Consider the following 19,213-nt stretch of genomic DNA (forward strand, 5'->3'; position numbering starts at 1 on the left):
CTCTTTTTTTTGGGGGGGGGGGTTGTTTTTTGTTATAACAAAATCCATTTTTTAAAAAATAATAAATGCAAAGCTGGAAATGATGACATGCTGTTTTTGTTTATTGTCAACAGTGTTGTTGTGTTCATCTTATGTATGTTCCTTATTCATAAGGAGCGTAAGAAAATAAAATTATTGAACAAGCAAACATGGTGGGGTTGGTTTTTTCCAAGCTCTTTTAAAAAAAAACTTATTTATTTTTACAAACTCAAAAAAGGTACAAATTGGATTCAAAAGTTTCTGAAGATTTGGCTACCCTTTTTTTTTTTTTTTTAGAAGGTAGCCATTAGAATTATACAAAGAAGGGAAAGTGGTAGTTGGATCTGAAACCTGGGTTACGAGTTAAGCTGGCATAGAAGTGCCACCCCCCGTCCAATCCAGTGGGCCTCTGGCTCGTCCGACGGAAGAATCATTGCAATCACAAAATTGGTGGAGTGGCCTGTAGTGGACAGGGTTCCTCTTCTCTCACTTGTCTTGTACACGGGAGCTACGTAACTGGGTCTTTCCGGTATATCTGATCTTTTACAAGGCTTTAGCCACATCTGTAGCAAAGAAAGAGTGAGTTCTAAGAATGACTCTTTATCGAGACAGGGGAGAAAGCACTAGTTCTTGTGGCTTCATACACAAACAGCTCCAGAAATTCACCTACTGACTCAGGCCTGCTCAGAATGAGCGCTAAGCTCTTTTCATGGGACACAGGCATTCCTCTGGACTGCTCTGTTGTCCAAATATGAACCAGATGGAGGAGACAGTCGTGCTGCTATATCACAATTTCTAGAATTGCAGGTGGAGAGGTCACTATGTGCAAGTTCAACATTAAATTAGGTGTGCGTGTGTGTCAATTATTGTGGGTTTAATGCCACACATGCATTTTCTGACCTCTCTGAGACCATTTGTTTCAATGGCGTCAAGTTGCAAAACACAGTAGCATATTATTTGGTGTGTTAATAAGCCCCTCACAGCTTGATTCTATACAGAAGTAATATACAATGAGTATATAAGCGTGTGTGAAAACACAGCCTTAATAAAGCTACAAGGCTCTTAATTGATTATATAAATACTCACCACTGGCATAGTATCATACAGGATTTTGGGATGAGATTCCCCTAGCCTCTTTTTCTTCCTGTTCCAGCGAGCTCCATCCAGAAACAATCCGTGAATGAAGACTCCTTATTTTTTTAGAAAGAAACACGACAAAGCACATTGGTTATAGACATCATGTGCATGAAATGGCAAAGGAAGGCGCATATTTTAAACAGACTGTAGGCTTGATAACAAGGTGTGAGCAGGAAATACTTTTCAAAGAACCCATGAATAGGTTCCTCGCCTTGTGTCGCTCCAACAATCAAAATAGTAAGAAACAATTTTGAGTAGTCTCTACACATGAATGGAAGCGGAAACAAGCTGCAGCTTCCCGCTGGGTGTGCAGGTCTAATTACAAGCAGAAATTTACGCATGCAAAAGGCTCGTTGTGAATTAGGATCTACACATAGTGGCTTGAAAATTCTGTGGCTAAAACAAATGGCACATGAAATGGTCAGTAGAATTCTTGCGCTGCAGACTAACTCTATAGTCGTACCTTGGATCCCAAACACCTTGCAAGTCAAATGTTTTGGCTCCTGAACACCACAAACCCGGAAGTGAGTGTTCTGGTTTGTGAACGTTCTTTGGAACCCGAACGTCCAATGCGGCTTCTGATTGGCTGCAGGAGTTTCCTGCAGCCAATCGGAAGCCGTGCCTTGGTTTCCGAACGTTTTGGAAGTCGAAAAGACTTCTGGAATGGATACCATTCAACTTCCAAGGTACCACTATAGTTGTCATGCCATCAAAGAGTTGGCCTATTTTATCACTTCTTGCCACAGATGCAGTTTCTGAATATTATTTTCTTCAAACGCAAAGGGCAGGGAGACCTGTGTTCAAATTCCCTGCTCAGTCATCAAGCTCCCTAGGCAATGTAGGACGAGTAACAACACCGGTCTACTATTTCATAAAACGTACAGTGGTGTCTCGCAAGACGAAAAGAATCCGTTCCGCGATTCTCTTCGTCTAGCGGTTTTTTCGTCTTGCGAAGCAACCCTATAAGCGGATTAGCGCTATTAGCGATTTAGCGCTATTAGCAGGCTTAGCGGCTAAGCTGTTAAAAGGCTATTAACGGCTTAGCGGCTTTGAATAAGGGGGGGGGGAAGCGGGGAAAAAATGGCGAGACTCGCAAGACGTTTTCGTCTTGCAAAGCAAGCCCATAGGGAAGTTCGTCTTGCGAAACGCCTCCGCGACGGAAAACCCTTTCGTCTTGCGGGTTTTTCGTCTTGCGAGGCATTCGTCTTGCGGGGCACCACTGTATTTCCCAAATACAACCCAGCCTCCTGCATCCAGCTACCATGATGAAGGGCAGGATACAAAGATAATAAACCGCCCCCCAAATTCTAGCATGGTTAATGAATATACGGTTGCATTCACCGTCTTCAGGCGCGTGCTTGTACTCCTTGTCTTCCAAGACTTCATAGTCAAAGCCTAGCAGGTCTATTGGGATTGTGTATTTCCTGGCAAAATTCTGCTGGGCACCGGTTAAGAAGGCTTGCGTGAAGAAAAACCCAGAAAGCCAAAACATCGGAGGGGTTCCATTCTCGTACCACGTCTGCAGCAACAGCAAGAAGAGAGAGGATGGGAATGGAGCTTTATATTGCAGCGTTAAGAACGCACAGGGCAGGAACCTAGGGTGTTTTGAGTCCAATGCTACTACTGCACACAGGCTTTTATTACAAGTTGTACAACCCCCTGGCTCAACAGGGAATGCGATATGTGCATGAGGGAAATCGGCAGAAGTCGGTGGTGCAGGAGACCCGCTAGCTCCAGGCACAAACCTTAACAGATGTGTGATTCCAACCGACAAAACCCTGATAGTTGAAGGAGACCATCCCCTTTTTATACGGGTACATTGGTCTGTAGAAAGTTACAGGCCCTTTCAGAACTTGCTGCAAACACAATCAGCACGACACAGAGGTTGCAATTAATTGCCTTGCTTTCTTTAAAAAGGCTACATACATTTTAGATTTATTTCCTGCCATATATTCCATGCCAGGGAACTAGTTTGTGAAGAATGCTGGTAATTGTAGCTCTGAAAGGAATAAAATGAAGTTCCTGTGATACTTGGAGGGTGTGTGTCTTTAAAATGTAAAGGTGTATATGCAGCCCTTGGACTCTTCTTTAATGCCCTCTGTGGTCTTTGGCATTTTTCCTTTTGGGAAGGAAATGTGAATTAGAACCTGACAGCCTAGCATATGCAGGTTGGTTCGTCTGCACTTGTGGATTTTATACTGCAGCTATACACATAACAGAAAGTGCAGCTCATGCCCTGATCCACTTGCCTGAACACTTTCCTTCCCTGCCATCTCCTCTCTCCCCCAGAACCAGCTAGCTAGCTACCTTGCAAAACATTTAATATACAGCAACCAGCTTAATGTGCGGACCCAACAAAACAAAACTGCATTTCTTAGCATATAACCAAACTGCAGTAAAACAACATGACTGCATTATTGAGGAGCAGAGGCCCACATGACGTGTGCAACTGTCATTTAGAATCAAGACAGAAAATTGACATCCCAAAACATTGAGTTGTTTCTGACGGGCTCACCTGCAAGAACTTCAGTCTGGTAAGAAAATCATTCACATAGCTGCCGAGTGGTTTGAGGCTTGGGTAGGATTTACTCATCCACATGCCTGGGATTTTGCCCTTCAACATGCTATTTACCACCTCTTCCAGTTCTGCAGACATCACAACCAGACCCTGGTTGAGATAAGGGGACGGGGAAAAGACATATTAGTGGATCCCCCTTTGTGTCTTCAGTTATTTTTATCATGCAGTTTTTCAACTGTTATCAACAAGCTTCCTCCAGTCTCAGTGGGTTTAGCCCCTGTTTCAGCTGCAACTACTCACAGTGTTGTCAAGTTGGAAACCACGTGATCTGTCTCAGTTATAAGCTTTCACTCCTGTATTTGAGTCGGCAGGAATTCCAGATATGCATTAGTGAGTGGGTTTGCAGAGGAGAAGTGGCTCATCCTGCTCCATTCCTGTGCTAGCCTTGAAAGAAGGAAAATCAACCCCCTGTGACCAGCATGGAAACGCTGTGAGCTTGCATAGAAGCATCTATCTGCCAGTCCACTTAGTCAAAGGCATTTTTTTACTAGCCTCCTAAGGGGCTATGGGCTTCCCCTGCTCTCTGGGCCAGCATGCAAACAGAGCAGTAGATCACAGCTATATCACACGTTTCAAGCTTATGACTTCCCCCAAAGAATTCTGAGAACTGTAGTTTAATGGTGCTGGGAGTTTTAGCTCTGAGGGACAAAATGCCGTACTTAAGATTCTTTGGAGAAAGCCATGTGCATTAAATGTATATTATGGGTGTGACCCTTGTATATTAGCAGGCTAGTAGTTTTAGGTCCTTATTTACAAGGCCAGTTTGAATTTAAGCGATCTGATCACAATATTGCACCGATATGCAGGAATCCCTGGGCCTGTCAATGGGGTTGCAATTTTGGTTCTTAGCATTGCCCTTTTCTTAGACTCTGTCTGCCCCCTCCCACTCCCTCAACAAGCAATGGGACAGTTTCGTCTATTTTCAGCCCGTCAGTTTTGCAAGTGTTCATAAGTCTGTTCTGTCTCCCCGCATATTCCACAATTTTTTTTAAAAAAAAACCTGCATGAAAGCATTCAATTTTTAATGCTTTGTACCCTAAAATACACACACTGCACAAAAGCTAATTTAAGGGACAAGGGCAATGAGCTCCAGTATCTTCACTTCCAGCCATCTTCATTCCCTTGACCCCAATTTTGGTATTTTCTTTCAGCCAAGAATAGTATTGCAAAAATCAGAAGTGCAAAAACTGAAGAATTAACTTTGTTCTTTACTGTGTATTAGCGAAGAAGCCGAAATAAGACCAGTCTGCCTAACACTGCACCAAAAATTTACTTTTCCATGCATACTCTCAGCAATGCGCTGGTGCCAAGAGCCTGTCCAACTTCTGTTGTTTTCATTTTGTAGGTGGACCCCAGGTTTGGGATGCTGTCCTAAAAATACCAAGGACTGCGACTCTTCAAAAAGCAGGATCAGCTTTGCATTCTCTTTCTCATTTATAGATCGGCAGCAATGCATTAGGCAGCACCGCACATAAGGAACAAAGTGTGGGATATTTACAGTGCAGACAAACCAACAACGCATGTTTGCTAGACAGGCACATGATGGGAGCTGAAGCCCTCAGAGGTTTTTCCTGCATGTTTCCTAGGAAGAACTCAGAGACACTCCCGCTGTGCCCTGTCCGGGGGGGGGGGGGGAGCTAGGAACTTCCTCTTTGCTCTTTTGCCTCATTCCAGCACATAGCTGTCAACTTACAGATTTGAAAATAAGGGACCATCAGCCTCGAAAATAAGGGATCAGCAGCCAAAATAAGGGATCTTAGTCAACCAGCTGAAATTTAACAGCGAAGTTAAAAGGGACCAGATAATTTTGGAGAGCAGCGCCGGTTTTTAGCCCTTCGTTTCCAGATGTTGCTGCTCAAGACACCAGCTGATGAAACACTGCAATTAAATAACTACAAGCAGCACCCACTTTTCGCGCAAAACGAAGTCCAAGCTACGAAGATGCTGCTGCAGTTCTGTATCTTTTCTCTTGTGCTCCATCTGCAGCTCTCACTTCCATCAGGTGGGGCGGGAGGAAGGGGGGAGGGAAATAGCGCCCGAAGTAAACCCACAGATCAGACCATCTATGCTAGTCTACCACTACAAAACTATGGAAGAAGCGCTTGCGGTCCTTCCCTTGTAGCCCTTGGAACACCTGCCCGCGCCTCCGCCTCCACCTCCACCTCCTCTCTCTGAACTGCTTTCTCTATGGTTGCCCTCGCTCTCCTCTCAAGGCTCCTCAACAATTCATAGGCTGCGCCAGGCTGCCCATCTCATCCGGGTCCTTCGGCAGCACAGCTGCAGTACGGCCTAGCGGGAGTGGCGGCGGCGGGCAGAGGGGAGGCCCCAGGCAGAGACGCTCAGTTCGGCAGCCGCAAGGAGGATTGTGGCGGAAGGGCCCAAGGCTCCCGCCAGTCCTGGTGGGGAGGGGCTCCCGGGGGCCGAGGCTGGTGAGAGGAGGCCGGAGGGGGGGGCAGGCAGCCAAGCAACACAGTTGGAGCCTCCCTCCTCCCTGGCCGGCTGCTTCCTTTGAAACCCGGGGAATTTAAGGGACATCATCAATAAGGGACAGCAGTGGGACACGGCACTGGGATAAGGGAGTTTCCTGCCAAATAAGGGACAGTTGACAGCTATGTTCCAGCAATGTGGGAACATGTGCCAAGTCTGGGCCTCAGCCCAGACTCCATTTTAAACTGGACTAAAGTATGTCTTTGTAACTGGATTACCATTTTAAGCCTGCTGGAACAAAGCTGCTGTATCTTCAGCAAGTACAGTCGTACCTTGGTTCTCAAACGCTTTGGCTGGCACTCGTACATTTTGGCTCCCGAACGCTGAAAATCTGGAAGTAAGTGTTCCGGTTTTCAAACGTTTTTCGGAAGCCGAACGTCCGACGCGGCTTCTGCTTGAGTGCAGGAAGCTCCTGCAGCCCATCGGAAGCCGCGCCTTGGTTTTCGAATGGTTTCGGGAGTTGAACGGACTTCCGGAACGGATTATGTTCGAGAACCAAGATACTGCTGTATTCTGAATGAGTAAAGGTCATCTTAGCCTTTTGCAAGACTGTGTGATTATTGTTAAAAGGGGGAAATACCAGGAGCATCCAAGACTACCTTAAAGCATCCTGGATTGCTAAAACTAGCCTAAGATTCCCCTTTTAAGCCGCAAAGGGATGCACTCTGCTGAACTCACAAACCTAAGGAAGGGAAGATAATAGCTAACAAATATATCCTATATATATATATATATCCTAATATATATAACACCGGTCTTGAAAGACCTACACTGGCTCCCAGTACGTTTCCGAGCACAACTCACAGTGTAGGTTCTGACCTTTAAAAGCCTAAACAGCCTCAGCCCAGTGTACCTGAAGGAGCGTCTCCACCCCCATCATTCAGCCTGGACACTGAGGTCCAGCTCCGAGGGCCTTCTGGCGGTTCCCTCACTGCGAGAAGCCAAGTTACAGGGAACCAGGCAGAGGGCCTTCTCAATAGTGGTGCCCGCCCTGTGGAAGGCCCTCCCATCAGATGTCAAAGAAATAAACAACTATCTGACATTTAAAAGACATCTGAAGGCAGCCCTGTTTAGGGAAGTTTTTAATGACTGATGTTTTATTGTATTTTTACTCTTTTGTTGGAAACCGTCCAGAGTGACTGGGGAAACCCAGCCAGATGGGCGGGGTATAAATAATAAATTATCATCATCATCATCCTCTCTGAGCATCTATGAACATCCCTACACAAATAACAGTTAAAGGCAAAGCTTGGGGGTGGGGATAACGTCACCGCTGAAAAGAGCAATTTGGCAAGTTCCCAGCAGCGACGCTAATGGGAGCTGACAGCCACTCTTGCCAGGGTGCTCCAAGTCAACAGGCCTCCTTCTCAAAAGGTCCCCTCACCTTGATTGCTTTCTGGATGTTGATGCAGGATTCCCGAATCGTTTGCAGTAATTTGTTAAATCTCCCCATCTCTTGGACCAGCACGGTGTTCATGCTCTGCGTGTAGGTGGTCGGGTATCTCCTCATCGCGGCTTCGATGTGGAAGTCGGCGGGGAGTTTACTTTGGATATCACTCGCCACATCGCGAACAACTTGATCAGATGATTTGGCGCCAGCCCCTGATGCGCGAGACTGTTTTTATTTGGGGGGGGAAGGGGGGGTTGATTAAACATTGCTAAAACCCAAGCGACAGCGCAATTTGGCCCACAAAACTTCCATTCGTGGTGTATACTGGTCAGAACGTGGCCTTATTTTATTTCATTTTAAATATATATTTTATTAAAGATTTCTTAGTTTACAAAAATACGTGCATTGTCTCTTTTTCAAGCTGCATTTTCTACAGGTCAGTTTCATTTGTTGTGAGACATTAGTGTTACAGTGTTAGGTTAGGAAGAAAAGGGGAAGAGGGGAATGGCAAGTGAGGTGGGATCAGGTAGCAATTATTCTATTCTACTTAGTGTATGTGTGGGGTTTTGTGTCAGCGTCACTTGTGTGGGCTCTCTTACGATTTGCTTGTTGTATTTTCTTGGTGGTGAGGGAGGTTGGGGTTGGCTTAGGGTGTGGTTTGTTGTCTTTGGTTGGCTCTAGTGAGATTTGTTTTTGTGTGTGAGTGGGGTGGGTGGGTGTGTTTCTGGATAACCCAGTTTCCAATGGGTTCACCAGCTAATACCGAATTTTTTGCACCATAACACTCACTTTTTTCCTCCTAGAAAGTAAGGGGAAATGTCTGTGCGTGTTATGGAGTGAATGCCTGCGGGTGGCGGGGGGGGGGGGATCTGCTGCAGTCGTGAGCAGAGGATCCATGGTTCCCCTTCCTTCCCTCCTCCGTGGTTACAAAGCATGGATCCACATGGATCCTCAGGATTTTTGCATTGGGCTACTCCAAACTCACTGTCAGATCACATGTCTGTGGCCACAGCATGAACCACAAAAATCATATATCCACTATTTTGTTTAGAATATTTTTTTTCTTGTTTCCTCCTCTAAAAACTACATGCGTGTTATGGTCTGGTGCGTGTTATAGAGCGAAAAATACGGTACATTTCTGTAGACATCAAAATAACGCGGCCTCATTTTGATGTCTACAGAAATTAGCTGGTGGATCCATTAGAAACTGGGCCTGCAGCCATCTTTGGTGACTCTTCCTGGGGAGGCTAACTCTATTCCTGGGATGAGGAACAGGACCCAGCTGGCAGGAAAAATGTTCCGGATGTGGTAGGGAATGTGAAGCCTGCGCACGCACACACACACACAAACATCTTCATCTATCTTTTCTTCTTGCACAGAAAATTAACTGACGACTAGGTCTCAATTAATTGGACTGGATACAATTATGTTTCCTTTCCAACTCCTCAGGGCAAAGATAAGACTGAATAATAAATTTAGGTCTGAGAAACAATGGGCGGGGGTGATCTCCCCTTCCCCAGCACCATGGCCCCAATCCAGCACCCTATTAGATCCTGATTGTAGGTTTCCTGCATCTCATATAGTTATGCCCTAATACTTAGAATACCTGGGGACGCAGGTGGCGCTGTGGGTTAAACCACAGAGCCTAGGACTTGCCTATCAGAAGGTCGGCAGTTCGAATCCCCACGACGGGGTGAGCTCCCATTGCTCGGTCCCTGCTCCTGCCAACCTAGCAATTCGAAAGCACGTCAAAGTGCAAGTAGATAAATAGGTACCACTCTGGCGGGAAGGTAAACGGCATTTCAGTGCACTGCTCTGGTTCGCCAGAAGCGGCTTAGTTATGCTGGCCACATGACCCGGAAGCTATACACCGGCTCCCTCAGCCAATAAAGCGAGATGAGCACCGCAACCTCAGAGTCGGTCATGACTGGACCTAATGGTCAGGGGTCCCTTTACCTTTACCTAATACTTAGAAGGGGAAAATACATACAAAAGCACACCTTTGCTAAATTATTATTTATGTCAAGCTAGTTTTCGAAAGCATCAGGGAACTTTATGCACTCTCAACAGTTGCAACACTCAGAACATGGATTAGATGTTATGTTCTGGAATCAATATGGGGTGTTAGAAAACTTCAGCCAGTAATATACTTGAATTCTTCTTGAGCCACACCATTAAGTGACGGTGAATACATTAATATTCCAGTGAGTACTAATGTGAAGAAAGGAGGATCAGATTCTTTGTATTTAAAATGTTGTCCGAAAAATCCAAGAAATAATAAGTAGGCAGTAACTTCAATGCTCCTAATATGAAAACGAACACACCTGCGTGAGAAGAATGTTATCAAACAACAACTGCGTTTCGGATTGATCCTTTGTGATATCGGCATTGGCGTTCATCCCAAAGATCTCTGGGGCAGGATTCAACGGAAGGGTCTTTGTGTATTCAATGTAGCTTACATACTGAAAAAAAATATCAGGGGTCAGAAATGATCAATGGCTTGAACCTGGCCATTCTCTGTTGACATCTTTCCAATTTTCAATTCAGTTCTCCACAATTTGCAGAGAATAATAATAATAAACAACACATTTTTGCATGCAATTTAGACCAATACATATATTTATATTTTCCCTAATATAATGCTTTTTCTTCTTTTTTGCTGGATCAGGCCAGGGCTCACGGAAAGCTCACAAGCAGGATCTGAGCGCAAGCATAAGTGGGATATTCATTTTTGTATGCACTGGTTGGTTGGAGAACTGCATTGCAAAATTCGGAAAGGCACCTGCATTTTGGTTTGTGACCGGGTCAAGATGTGTGAACTGTCTCTCCTTAAAACAGAAACAAATTTAATTCATCTCCCGTTCCTGCTCTGCACTGTAGAGCTCGCCCAGATTTCTTGCCACTGTCTCAGAAGAAGATTAGCATTTTGATTCCTCCTCTAAGCTCTTGCTCTTCTTTGAGCAGGGCTCAGGCAGGGGAACTTCCTGCTGAATCGCGCCCCACTGAGGTGCTTACCTCTCCTTCAGGAGGAGCATAATAAAGGCCGCTGGAATCAAACTTGTAATCAGGATTCGTAACAATGATCGGGTTGTAGAACTTGTTCAAAATACTGCGCAGCGTCCGCCGGTCCCAGTCATCGGTGACCCGGCCTCCGTAATTGCATTCGCCCGTCATGTAGCGGATGGCGTCAAAGGGCAACTCCTGAAACGTACAAAGCAACAGCTCATCTGTGACTCCTCCCTACTCTCCCAACATGCTAGCATGTTTGGTTAACAGAAGAAAAGCTCACAGCTCGACTCATTGTGTGTTTGTCTAAGCAAAAATGCTCCACAGGTATGTCCTATGCAATTGTCTTGCAAGTATCAGCAGCTACACTATTTAGTGAGCACTGATCCTTAGCATGAATCTTACTTACATATTCTGTTAAAAAATATCAGGAATGTGCTTTTAATATATTCTGTTTTGTATACAGTGGTACCTCGGGTTAAGTACTTAATTCGCAAGAATGTATAATTTGCTGTTGAAATGGAATACTCAGGATGAAACAGTTAAATCTGTTATGATTAAATGGGCACAAGATGTTGAACATAACATTATGATGGCTGACTGGGAACAGTTATGGATCACAGGTATGAAGTTCACGGCATGTAATGCCTTAAGAGAGAATATAATGAAAATGATATACAGGTGGTACATGACACCAGTCAAGCTCGCGAAAATTTATCACTTGCCCGATAATAAATGCTGGAAATGCAAAGAGATGGAAGGTACATTCTTTCACCTTTGGTGGACATGCCCAAGGATTAAGGCTTTCTGGGAGATGATCTATAATGAAATGAAAAAGGTATTTAAATATACCTTTCTGAAGAAACCAGAGGCCTTTCTCCTGGGCATGGTCAGCCAATTGGTGTCAAAGAAGGACAGAACTTTCTTTATGTATGCCACAACAGCAGCAAGAATACTTATTGCAAAGTATTGGAAGACACAAGATCTACCCACTCTGGAAGAATGGCAGATGAAGGTGATAGACTATATGGAACTGGCGGAAATGACTTGCAGAATCCGAGACCAGGGAGAAGAGTCGGTGGAGGAAGATTGAAAGAAATTTAAAGACTATTTACAGAAACATTGTAAAATTAATGAATGTTAGAATGATGTTGGAATGAATCTATGTGATTTTAGCAAAAATGTAACAAAGATTTAAGAAAAATAGACTGTTAATTGGTGAAAAGAGGGAAAGTAAACTTATATTAAGATCAAGATAAATTTTCAGAATAAAAATTTTGAAGAGAGGGAAAGGATTTGCTGAAATGGATAATTGACTTAGAATACAAAAAAGGGAGGTGTGAGGAGGTCAGGGAAACAAGCAAATGAAAGATAAGTTATGGGAAAGTTCAATTTGTTTTTTCTTTTTTTGTTTTTAATTGTTTCTATTTTTCCGTCTTTTTTATTGTGATGTGTTGTTTTGTTACTGTTTAATTTGGTGTTTTTTCTTTTGCCTTTTTGTAAACTTAAACCCTTAATAAATACTATTTTTTTAAAAAAAGTACTTAATTCGTTCCGGAGGTCCGTTCTTAACCTGAAACTGTTCTTAACCTGAAGCACCACTTTAGCTAATGGGGCGTCCTGCTGCCGCCGCGCCACCAGAGCACGATTTCTGTTCTCATCCTGAGGTAAAGTTCTTAACCTGAGGTACTATTTCCAGGTTAGCGGAGACTGTAACCTGAAGTGTTTATCACCCGAGGTACCACTGTAGTTGTTTATTTCCTTGACATCTGATGGTAGGGCGTTCCACAGGGCGGACGCCACTATCGAGAAGGCCGAGGTACAACAATGTTGTACAACAATGACAGTGGCCACAGCCTGGGAACAGCTTCAACTGACCAGGTAAACCAGGTGAGGGGAACTGATGGCTTTCAAACCCTCGGTGACTTAGGGACTTCTCTTTCAGGCAAAGGCAGGTTCCGTCAGACTGAGTGGATGAGATGAATGGGGACTCCAATGGTCAGGAAGGTGGTTTTTGCATGGGCCCTGCTAAAAGCAAGGGTGATGTAAAGCTCAAGTACTAAATGAAAGAAAAGAAAAGCCAACCAGCTATCTGTGCGACATGTGGTTGCCAGCTGCAATATTGTAACCCCCAGAATGGTGTTTCAAAAATTCACAGAATTGTAGAGTTGGAAGGGACTACAAGGATAATCTGGTCAAGCCAGTGCAGGAAAATTTTGCCCAATGTGGGGCTTGATCTCACCGCCCTGAGATTAAGAGTCTCGTGCTCTACCAACTGAGCTAAGACAGGGTTGTAGGGACATTATGGGATTTAATCATGTCAGTCGGCAGCAATAAGTTCCCAGAGTAGTGCTGGTGAGTTATCTCCCCCATCCACTGAAATTCACGCGCATGCAAAAAAAATTCATACGTCTCTCCCATACACCCAGCAAAGAAATCAAGTGGGCTGTTAAAGGAGGGAAGCCCACTCCTCTGCTATGGTCAGCACAGGATCCGCAGCGCTTCAGAGCCCTCTTTTGTCTGCCCCCCAGCAGGCTAGTAAAGATTTTTGCAGGCTAGCAATGTGGAGGCTTATTTATAAAGCTGGCAAACCCTTCTGATCTTTGCGGTACCTCGTATTGATTGAGGAACATGTTCAGCTGCTGCACGCTGATCCGCAGGTCCGTCTCGTTGAACTCGTAAGGAATATTCCAACCCAGGGGTCCGAATTTTCGCCTCTCTTGGACCAACGCATGAAAGAAGCAGAGGCCATACAAAAGCTTCTTGAACTCAGTCTAAAATAGTAAGAAATAATGATAAAATAACGGGGGGGGGGGGGGACAACATCTGATTCATTGAGAACTTTCCTCTTTCTCACGATTCACAGCTGTATGACCAAAAGATCTCCCGTGATTATTTACTTTTATTACTCATGTCCTTATACCAGTCACTTTCTCCAAGGAGACTGAAGTAGAAGTTGAGATCTGGTCCTTATTGGGTAGTCCCTCCCCACAAAGCACTACACAAAATTTGGGAAGTTTAGATGGCCATACCGACGTCAGATCTTCACCATGAATTTCACCCCGTTCTCTGGGTTGTGTTCAACAATGTCTTTGCTTGAACAGAATGACTTCTGCTTTGCCCAATGGGACTTCCCCTCTCTCTCTTCCCCCTGTATGCCCATTGCAGCCACCCTAAAAATAATCAGCTCTGGGGGTTTCCCCAACTCTCCAGAGGAAATTTGGGGAGGGAGGGAAGTTCTGTGGCACATGTGAGGTCATTCCATGTTGCTACATTTACATCCCAGCTTTTTAATGTTTTTAGATATGCTGTAAGCTGTCCAGAGTGGCTAGGGAAACCCAGCCAGATGGGCAGGGTATAAATTATTATTATTATTATTATTATTATTATTATTATTATTATTATTTTAACCCTTTCCTCCCCCTGTAATCCTCAAACAACCCTGCGAGGTACATTAGGCTGGGAGACTGTGACTGGCCCAAGGTCACCCAGTGAGCTTCATAAGCAAGTGGGCATTTGAACCATGGTCCCCCAGGTGCTCTAACCACTATACTACACTGGCTCTCAACTCACTGAGTAGTGGTGTCTAGCTGAGGAAAAGTAATACCCGGAGGTAAGCCATGGGCGGGTGGAGGGAGGCTTAGCACACCCCTCTGGCATGCCTTTTCTAGCTGTAAAAACCATTCCTACATAACTGAGGCTGGCCCATGTTGAAACAGACCCATCTGCTGCCTTGGGTAGTCTGAGCATCTTTATGACGTTGTACAGAAATAAAGCAAATGCAAAATATATTAACCAGCAGTCTCAGTCATTTCACACAGCAAATAGGCAGCCCCAACATCCTAGTTTGTGCAGCAGTCAAACTGATCTACATCTTCAGTACCATTTCTCAAAGATAGTTTCCAACAGTGATGTGCTAGGGGGACCAGGCTAGTCTCCTAAATGTTTCCCTGGCACCAAAGCCCGGGAAGTTTCTGCCCTGTTTAGGGAGGGAGGCACAGTGCTCTGACGGGGTCCAAGAGCCCTCCCACCACCTTGTCAATGTCCATCCAGCTTTGGGAAGGAGAAAGGAGGGCTCCAGCCTCCTGTCAGAGACCTGGTGCCTCCTTCCCAAAGCCTAGGAAGCTCCTGTTTGGTTTAGAGAAGGAGACACAATGCTCGTACACACGACATCACATGCACAACATTGCTGCTGTCCGCCTGCTCCAATCACCCTTGCCTCTGGACCTAACTATTCCCCTACCAAAAAAAATTCATTGCATGCCACTGGCTACCAAGAAAGGGTGCCTACAGCTGCCCCTAAAATCTGTCCGGAAGAAAGCAGAGCCACAGGACCATTTAAGCCAACCATTCAATCCAGATCTCCCAGGATACTTTGTGAATTGCAGCAGGCCATTGGATGGTATCAGAGGTGCTCAGAGAAAGACTGGGCTCAAATAAAAGCTTTGGGGCTTTGGAAAATGCCACACAATGTCTTCCTTTTTGACCAACTATGGCTCAACAACATTACCATGCTAGAACGCCATCTTGCTCCTCCTTTCCTGCATCTTTTCTCTTCCTGTTCAAAAGCAACGATCTGGGTGAGGTCCCCGCCCCCATCTAAAAAGTTTTAGGGATTTGTTTTTTTAATTGCCAGGAAAGCAGAAAAGGATCATAGCCTCGGTTTAAGCACAACCATCTCCGGTTCTTAATTACGACACCTATCATGGAAATTATCTTGGGTCAAGCACATCCGCTCTCCGAAACCTAATTATGAAAACAGCAGGTGGCTCCCTAGTTTGAGCTGTTATTCTAAAGGAAGTGTTTATGAGCGCCATCCATCAACCCATACGGCCATTTTAGCTCCCCCGGTTCTATGGAGCCAGCATTTTAATGCCTGCGATTAAAGATTTGATTCTCAGCAGTGCACGGCTCAGCTATTCTTTTGCAACAGGAATTTCTCCCCTGCCTTGCAGATTTGTGTCACGAAAACTACTTCCTCCCGACTTTTTAAATGGGAAGCTATATTATTAATGGCACCACCGCCAAAGCTTGGCGGAGACGGAATGAAGCTTGGCGGTAAAATAAAAATAAAATTTTAATAAAACCCTCTATTACTGCATCCCGGGAGCTGGTAATCAACTGCCAACTTCAGTGCAGAGGAAGGAGGGCTATTTCGCTCGGCGGGTTTTAAACCAGCAAACACAAAATACAACCGCCAAGGTCTGTTTCAGCTGCTTTACGACGACGAGGAGGAAACCAGGCTAATAAGGTACTAACAGGCCTTTTGCAGCTGTTAAAAAACTCTGGGTCGGAGATGGGGTCCATCAGATAGGAACGGATCACATTCGCCCGCAAGCCTTTGGGGGCCTCGTTGGTCATTTTCACTCCATTCTGAAGCACAGACACAGGGAAGTTGGGTGATGGGTAACTCGTGAGCCAAAGACGGAAATCGGGGTGCGTTGTGTCCGGATTTAGTTCCTAGAAGGGGAAAATATTCTGTGTAAGGACTTGGTGAGGATGGAAGCTGAGGTTTCAGGTGCGTCAAAACCTTTCTCACAAAGGCCTCTGCATCTTTCAAACACACCCTGGCCTCCGCGTTTTACAAAGGGAAATAGCGAAACCTCTTGATCAATGATTGTGCTAAGCTCGTTTTGATTTCAACACGTTTCGAATCTCTTCTTGGGTCAAACGGTTCTCTAAGCTGGGTCTCCCATTCCAGACACAGGCGCTCTATTGTGGATGTGGAGCTCCCCAGCATAACATGGCTGCCCAATTTGTCCCAAGAGAGGGGATGAACCAGCACTTACGTTCATTTGCAGGCAAGATTTTGCTACCTCTGTTGAAGTGAACCAGCACATCCTTGCATACCCCAAAAGCGTGTGTGCATGTGTGCCTGTGTGTCTTCACATGCACACCTCTATAAGTGAATATTTGGAATGGCAAATACCCCCTCCCCAAGTGAACCACAGCCCCCAGATTCCCAGCTTTCGCCTGAAATCAAAAAGTAAGTTTCCAGTATTTGTAGAACAAATTGCCGGCAAAACAGGCAAGCACCATTCTCGTTTATTTATTTTTCTATGTGACAAACCAGCCTGCTCCCTCCCTTGCCTGCCTGCCCCCGGGAGAAGTTCCTGCAAGAACCCAGGAGCCCTAGCATCCCATTGGTACTGAAAGGACAACATCAGGGGTCGTAGTGACTACTGACAGCATTTGCTACCTCGCAGACTTTTTCCAGGGTCGGCATCCACGAGGTTGCCAGGTGGCAGTTCTGCAGGACTGCCCATGTTCCTTCCTTCACCGCCTTCTCGATCATGCGCATGGCGATAGGGCCTTGGCCTTGGCCCAGCGACAAAGAGGTCAACTTCGAAGCCCCGAAACCCTGCACATACAAAACGTTCAGTGAGTGAGGGGCAGCGAATAATAATGTCGCCGTAACACAAGAACGGCTACAATTCCACAGCTGCTGAAGAGAGTATCTGAAATATACTCAGAATCGAGAGTGGATTTCATGCTCTTTATTCAGCTCATAGTGGTAAGAAGGAATGGAATTTCCCCCAAAGTATCTGCTTTATATACATTATTTACACAATGGGCTGCACGTGATTGGCTAATTCCAGAATTCTCCTGTAGGCCAATCAGGTTGTGGATTCACTTCCATCTGGAGCTGGATTGGGTGGCTCATGCAGACCAATCATACTGCTGCATTGTTCTAGGACCAATCAGACTGCTGCATTCTGAATCCTATTGTTCTAGGACCAATCAGACTGCTGCATTTTGGATCCTATTGTTCTAGGACCAATCAGACTGCTGCATTTTGGATCCTATTCAACTCAGTACATAACAGTATCGCTGAACAAAGTGATGTCAGCCCGTCAAGGAGAAGGCTCCACATTAATCCAATGCAGCCAACATCAGCAAACGTCACATGAAAGTCTCTCTGATTTCCTTTTGTTTATTGAGTTGTCGGGGTTGCTGATAAGATTCTCCAACTCCTTTCCACCCAACGTGAACCTTTCATATCAAAAGCCTCACCCTCAGCAGTAGTTTTCTTTCACCTGGGGGAGGCTTAGCTCTGCTGAAAAGAACGCACCCCTCAACACAAACAAGGCCAGTTCTGCTAATATGCCGTCCACACGGAGGGACCATTTCTGTGAAATGCTCGTGGCTAGAGCATAGTGGGACGCAGGTGGCGCTGTGAGTTAAACCACAGAGCCTAGGGCTTGCCCATCAGAAGGTGGGTGGTTCGAATCCCTTCAACGGGGTGAGCTCCCATTGCTCGGTCCCTGCTCCTGCCAACCTAGCAGTTTGAAAGCACGTCAAAGTGCAAGTAGATAAATAGGTACCACTCTGGTGGGAAGGTAAACGGCGTTTCCGTGCGCTGCTCTGGTTCTCCAGAAGCAGCTTAGTCATGCTGGCCACATGACCCGGAAGCTGTATGCTGGCTCCCTCGGCCAATAAAGCGAGATGAGTGCTGCAACCCCAGAGTCAGCCACGACTGGACTTAATGGTCAGGGGTCCCTTTACCTTTACCTAGAGCATTGTGAGGGGCAGAAAAGTGGCAGCCCCCATCCCATGAGCTGCTCACACTCCCCTCCTTGCCATTCAAACAACAACAACACAATAAAACCTAATTTCTCCGTGTCAGTTAAGAAATGCATTCATAGCATAACAAAAAAAAAAATAATAATAAATCCACTGGGAAAACAGTTATGTCCCTGTGGAGATGGCAGTATTGAGTCAGTGGCTCATGTGCTTCTGGCTTGCACTCTTTATAAAGATTTGAGGAGTGAGGTGATTATTACCCCTCTATTATTCTCCATACCAGGTCGCTCAACCATTGCTTCTGTGTCCTTCCTTTTAGCAGATCAAGATAATCAGGCGACAGCAAAAACTGCAAGGTTTTTAGCAGGGGCAATTGGAATAATATCTATTATTTGATTATTGATGTAAACCAGGGGTAATTCTGCCTGCCAACCTAGCAGTTCGAAAGCACCCCCGGGTGCAAGTAGATAAATAGGGACCGCTTACTAGCGGGAAGGTAAATGGCGTTTCCGTGTGCTGCGCTGGCTCGCCAGAGTAGCTTCGTCACGCTGGCCACGTGACCCAGAAGTGTCTTCGGACAGCGCTGGCCCCCGGCCTCTTAAGCGAGATGGGCGCGCAACCCCAGAGTCGGACACGACTGGCCTGTACGGGCAGGGGTACCTTTACCTTTACCTTTAGGGGTAATTCTACTCACAGAATTGAAAACTGGCAGTGATCTACTGGCAGCGATCTTTTTGGGGTTCAAGGCAAAGCTGTTGAGCATTTTTTAAGGGGAAAAGGTTCAGGGCAAAGTTCTGATTTTTTTAGGGAGGAGGACAGCACGTTTTTTGGGGAAAACAAACAGCCTCAATGAGTATACAGTGGTACCGCTGGATACGAATGGGATCCATTCCAGAGCCCCGTTCGCATCCTGAAGTAAACGTAAGACGCATCTGCACATGCGCAGGTCTCGTTTCACCGCTACCGCGCATGCACGTGGCATCATTTTGAGTGTCTGCGCATGCACAAGAAGCAAAACCTGGAAGTAATGCGCTCCGTTACTTCCAGGTCGCCCCGGAGTGCAACCTGAAAAC

At 45.6% G+C, this 19,213-nt stretch overlaps 1 protein-coding gene across 1 annotated transcript in view; it reads right to left on the reverse strand.

Annotated features, from left to right (window-relative positions):
* Positions 1-80: 80 nt before the first annotated feature.
* The window catches only part of DNAH7 (dynein axonemal heavy chain 7), a 155,821-nt gene continuing 136,688 nt past the window's right edge, over positions 81-19,213 (reverse strand). Inside the window, exons 55-64 of the mRNA XM_077917415.1 lie at positions 16,816-16,977; positions 15,876-16,076; positions 13,229-13,390; positions 10,626-10,811; positions 9,935-10,072; positions 7,605-7,835; positions 3,671-3,823; positions 2,497-2,674; positions 1,105-1,208; positions 81-581 (exon numbers count right to left, since the gene is read on the reverse strand). Coding sequence (XP_077773541.1) covers positions 375-581; positions 1,105-1,208; positions 2,497-2,674; positions 3,671-3,823; positions 7,605-7,835; positions 9,935-10,072; positions 10,626-10,811; positions 13,229-13,390; positions 15,876-16,076; positions 16,816-16,977 — 1,722 coding nt within the window. The 3' untranslated portion in view covers positions 81-374. The remainder of the gene's footprint in view (positions 582-1,104; positions 1,209-2,496; positions 2,675-3,670; positions 3,824-7,604; positions 7,836-9,934; positions 10,073-10,625; positions 10,812-13,228; positions 13,391-15,875; positions 16,077-16,815; positions 16,978-19,213) is intronic.

The sequence above is a fragment of the Podarcis muralis genome, chromosome 1, assembly GCF_964188315.1.
Source record: "Podarcis muralis chromosome 1, rPodMur119.hap1.1, whole genome shotgun sequence".
In the NCBI taxonomy this organism is placed as follows: Eukaryota; Metazoa; Chordata; class Lepidosauria; order Squamata; family Lacertidae; genus Podarcis; species Podarcis muralis.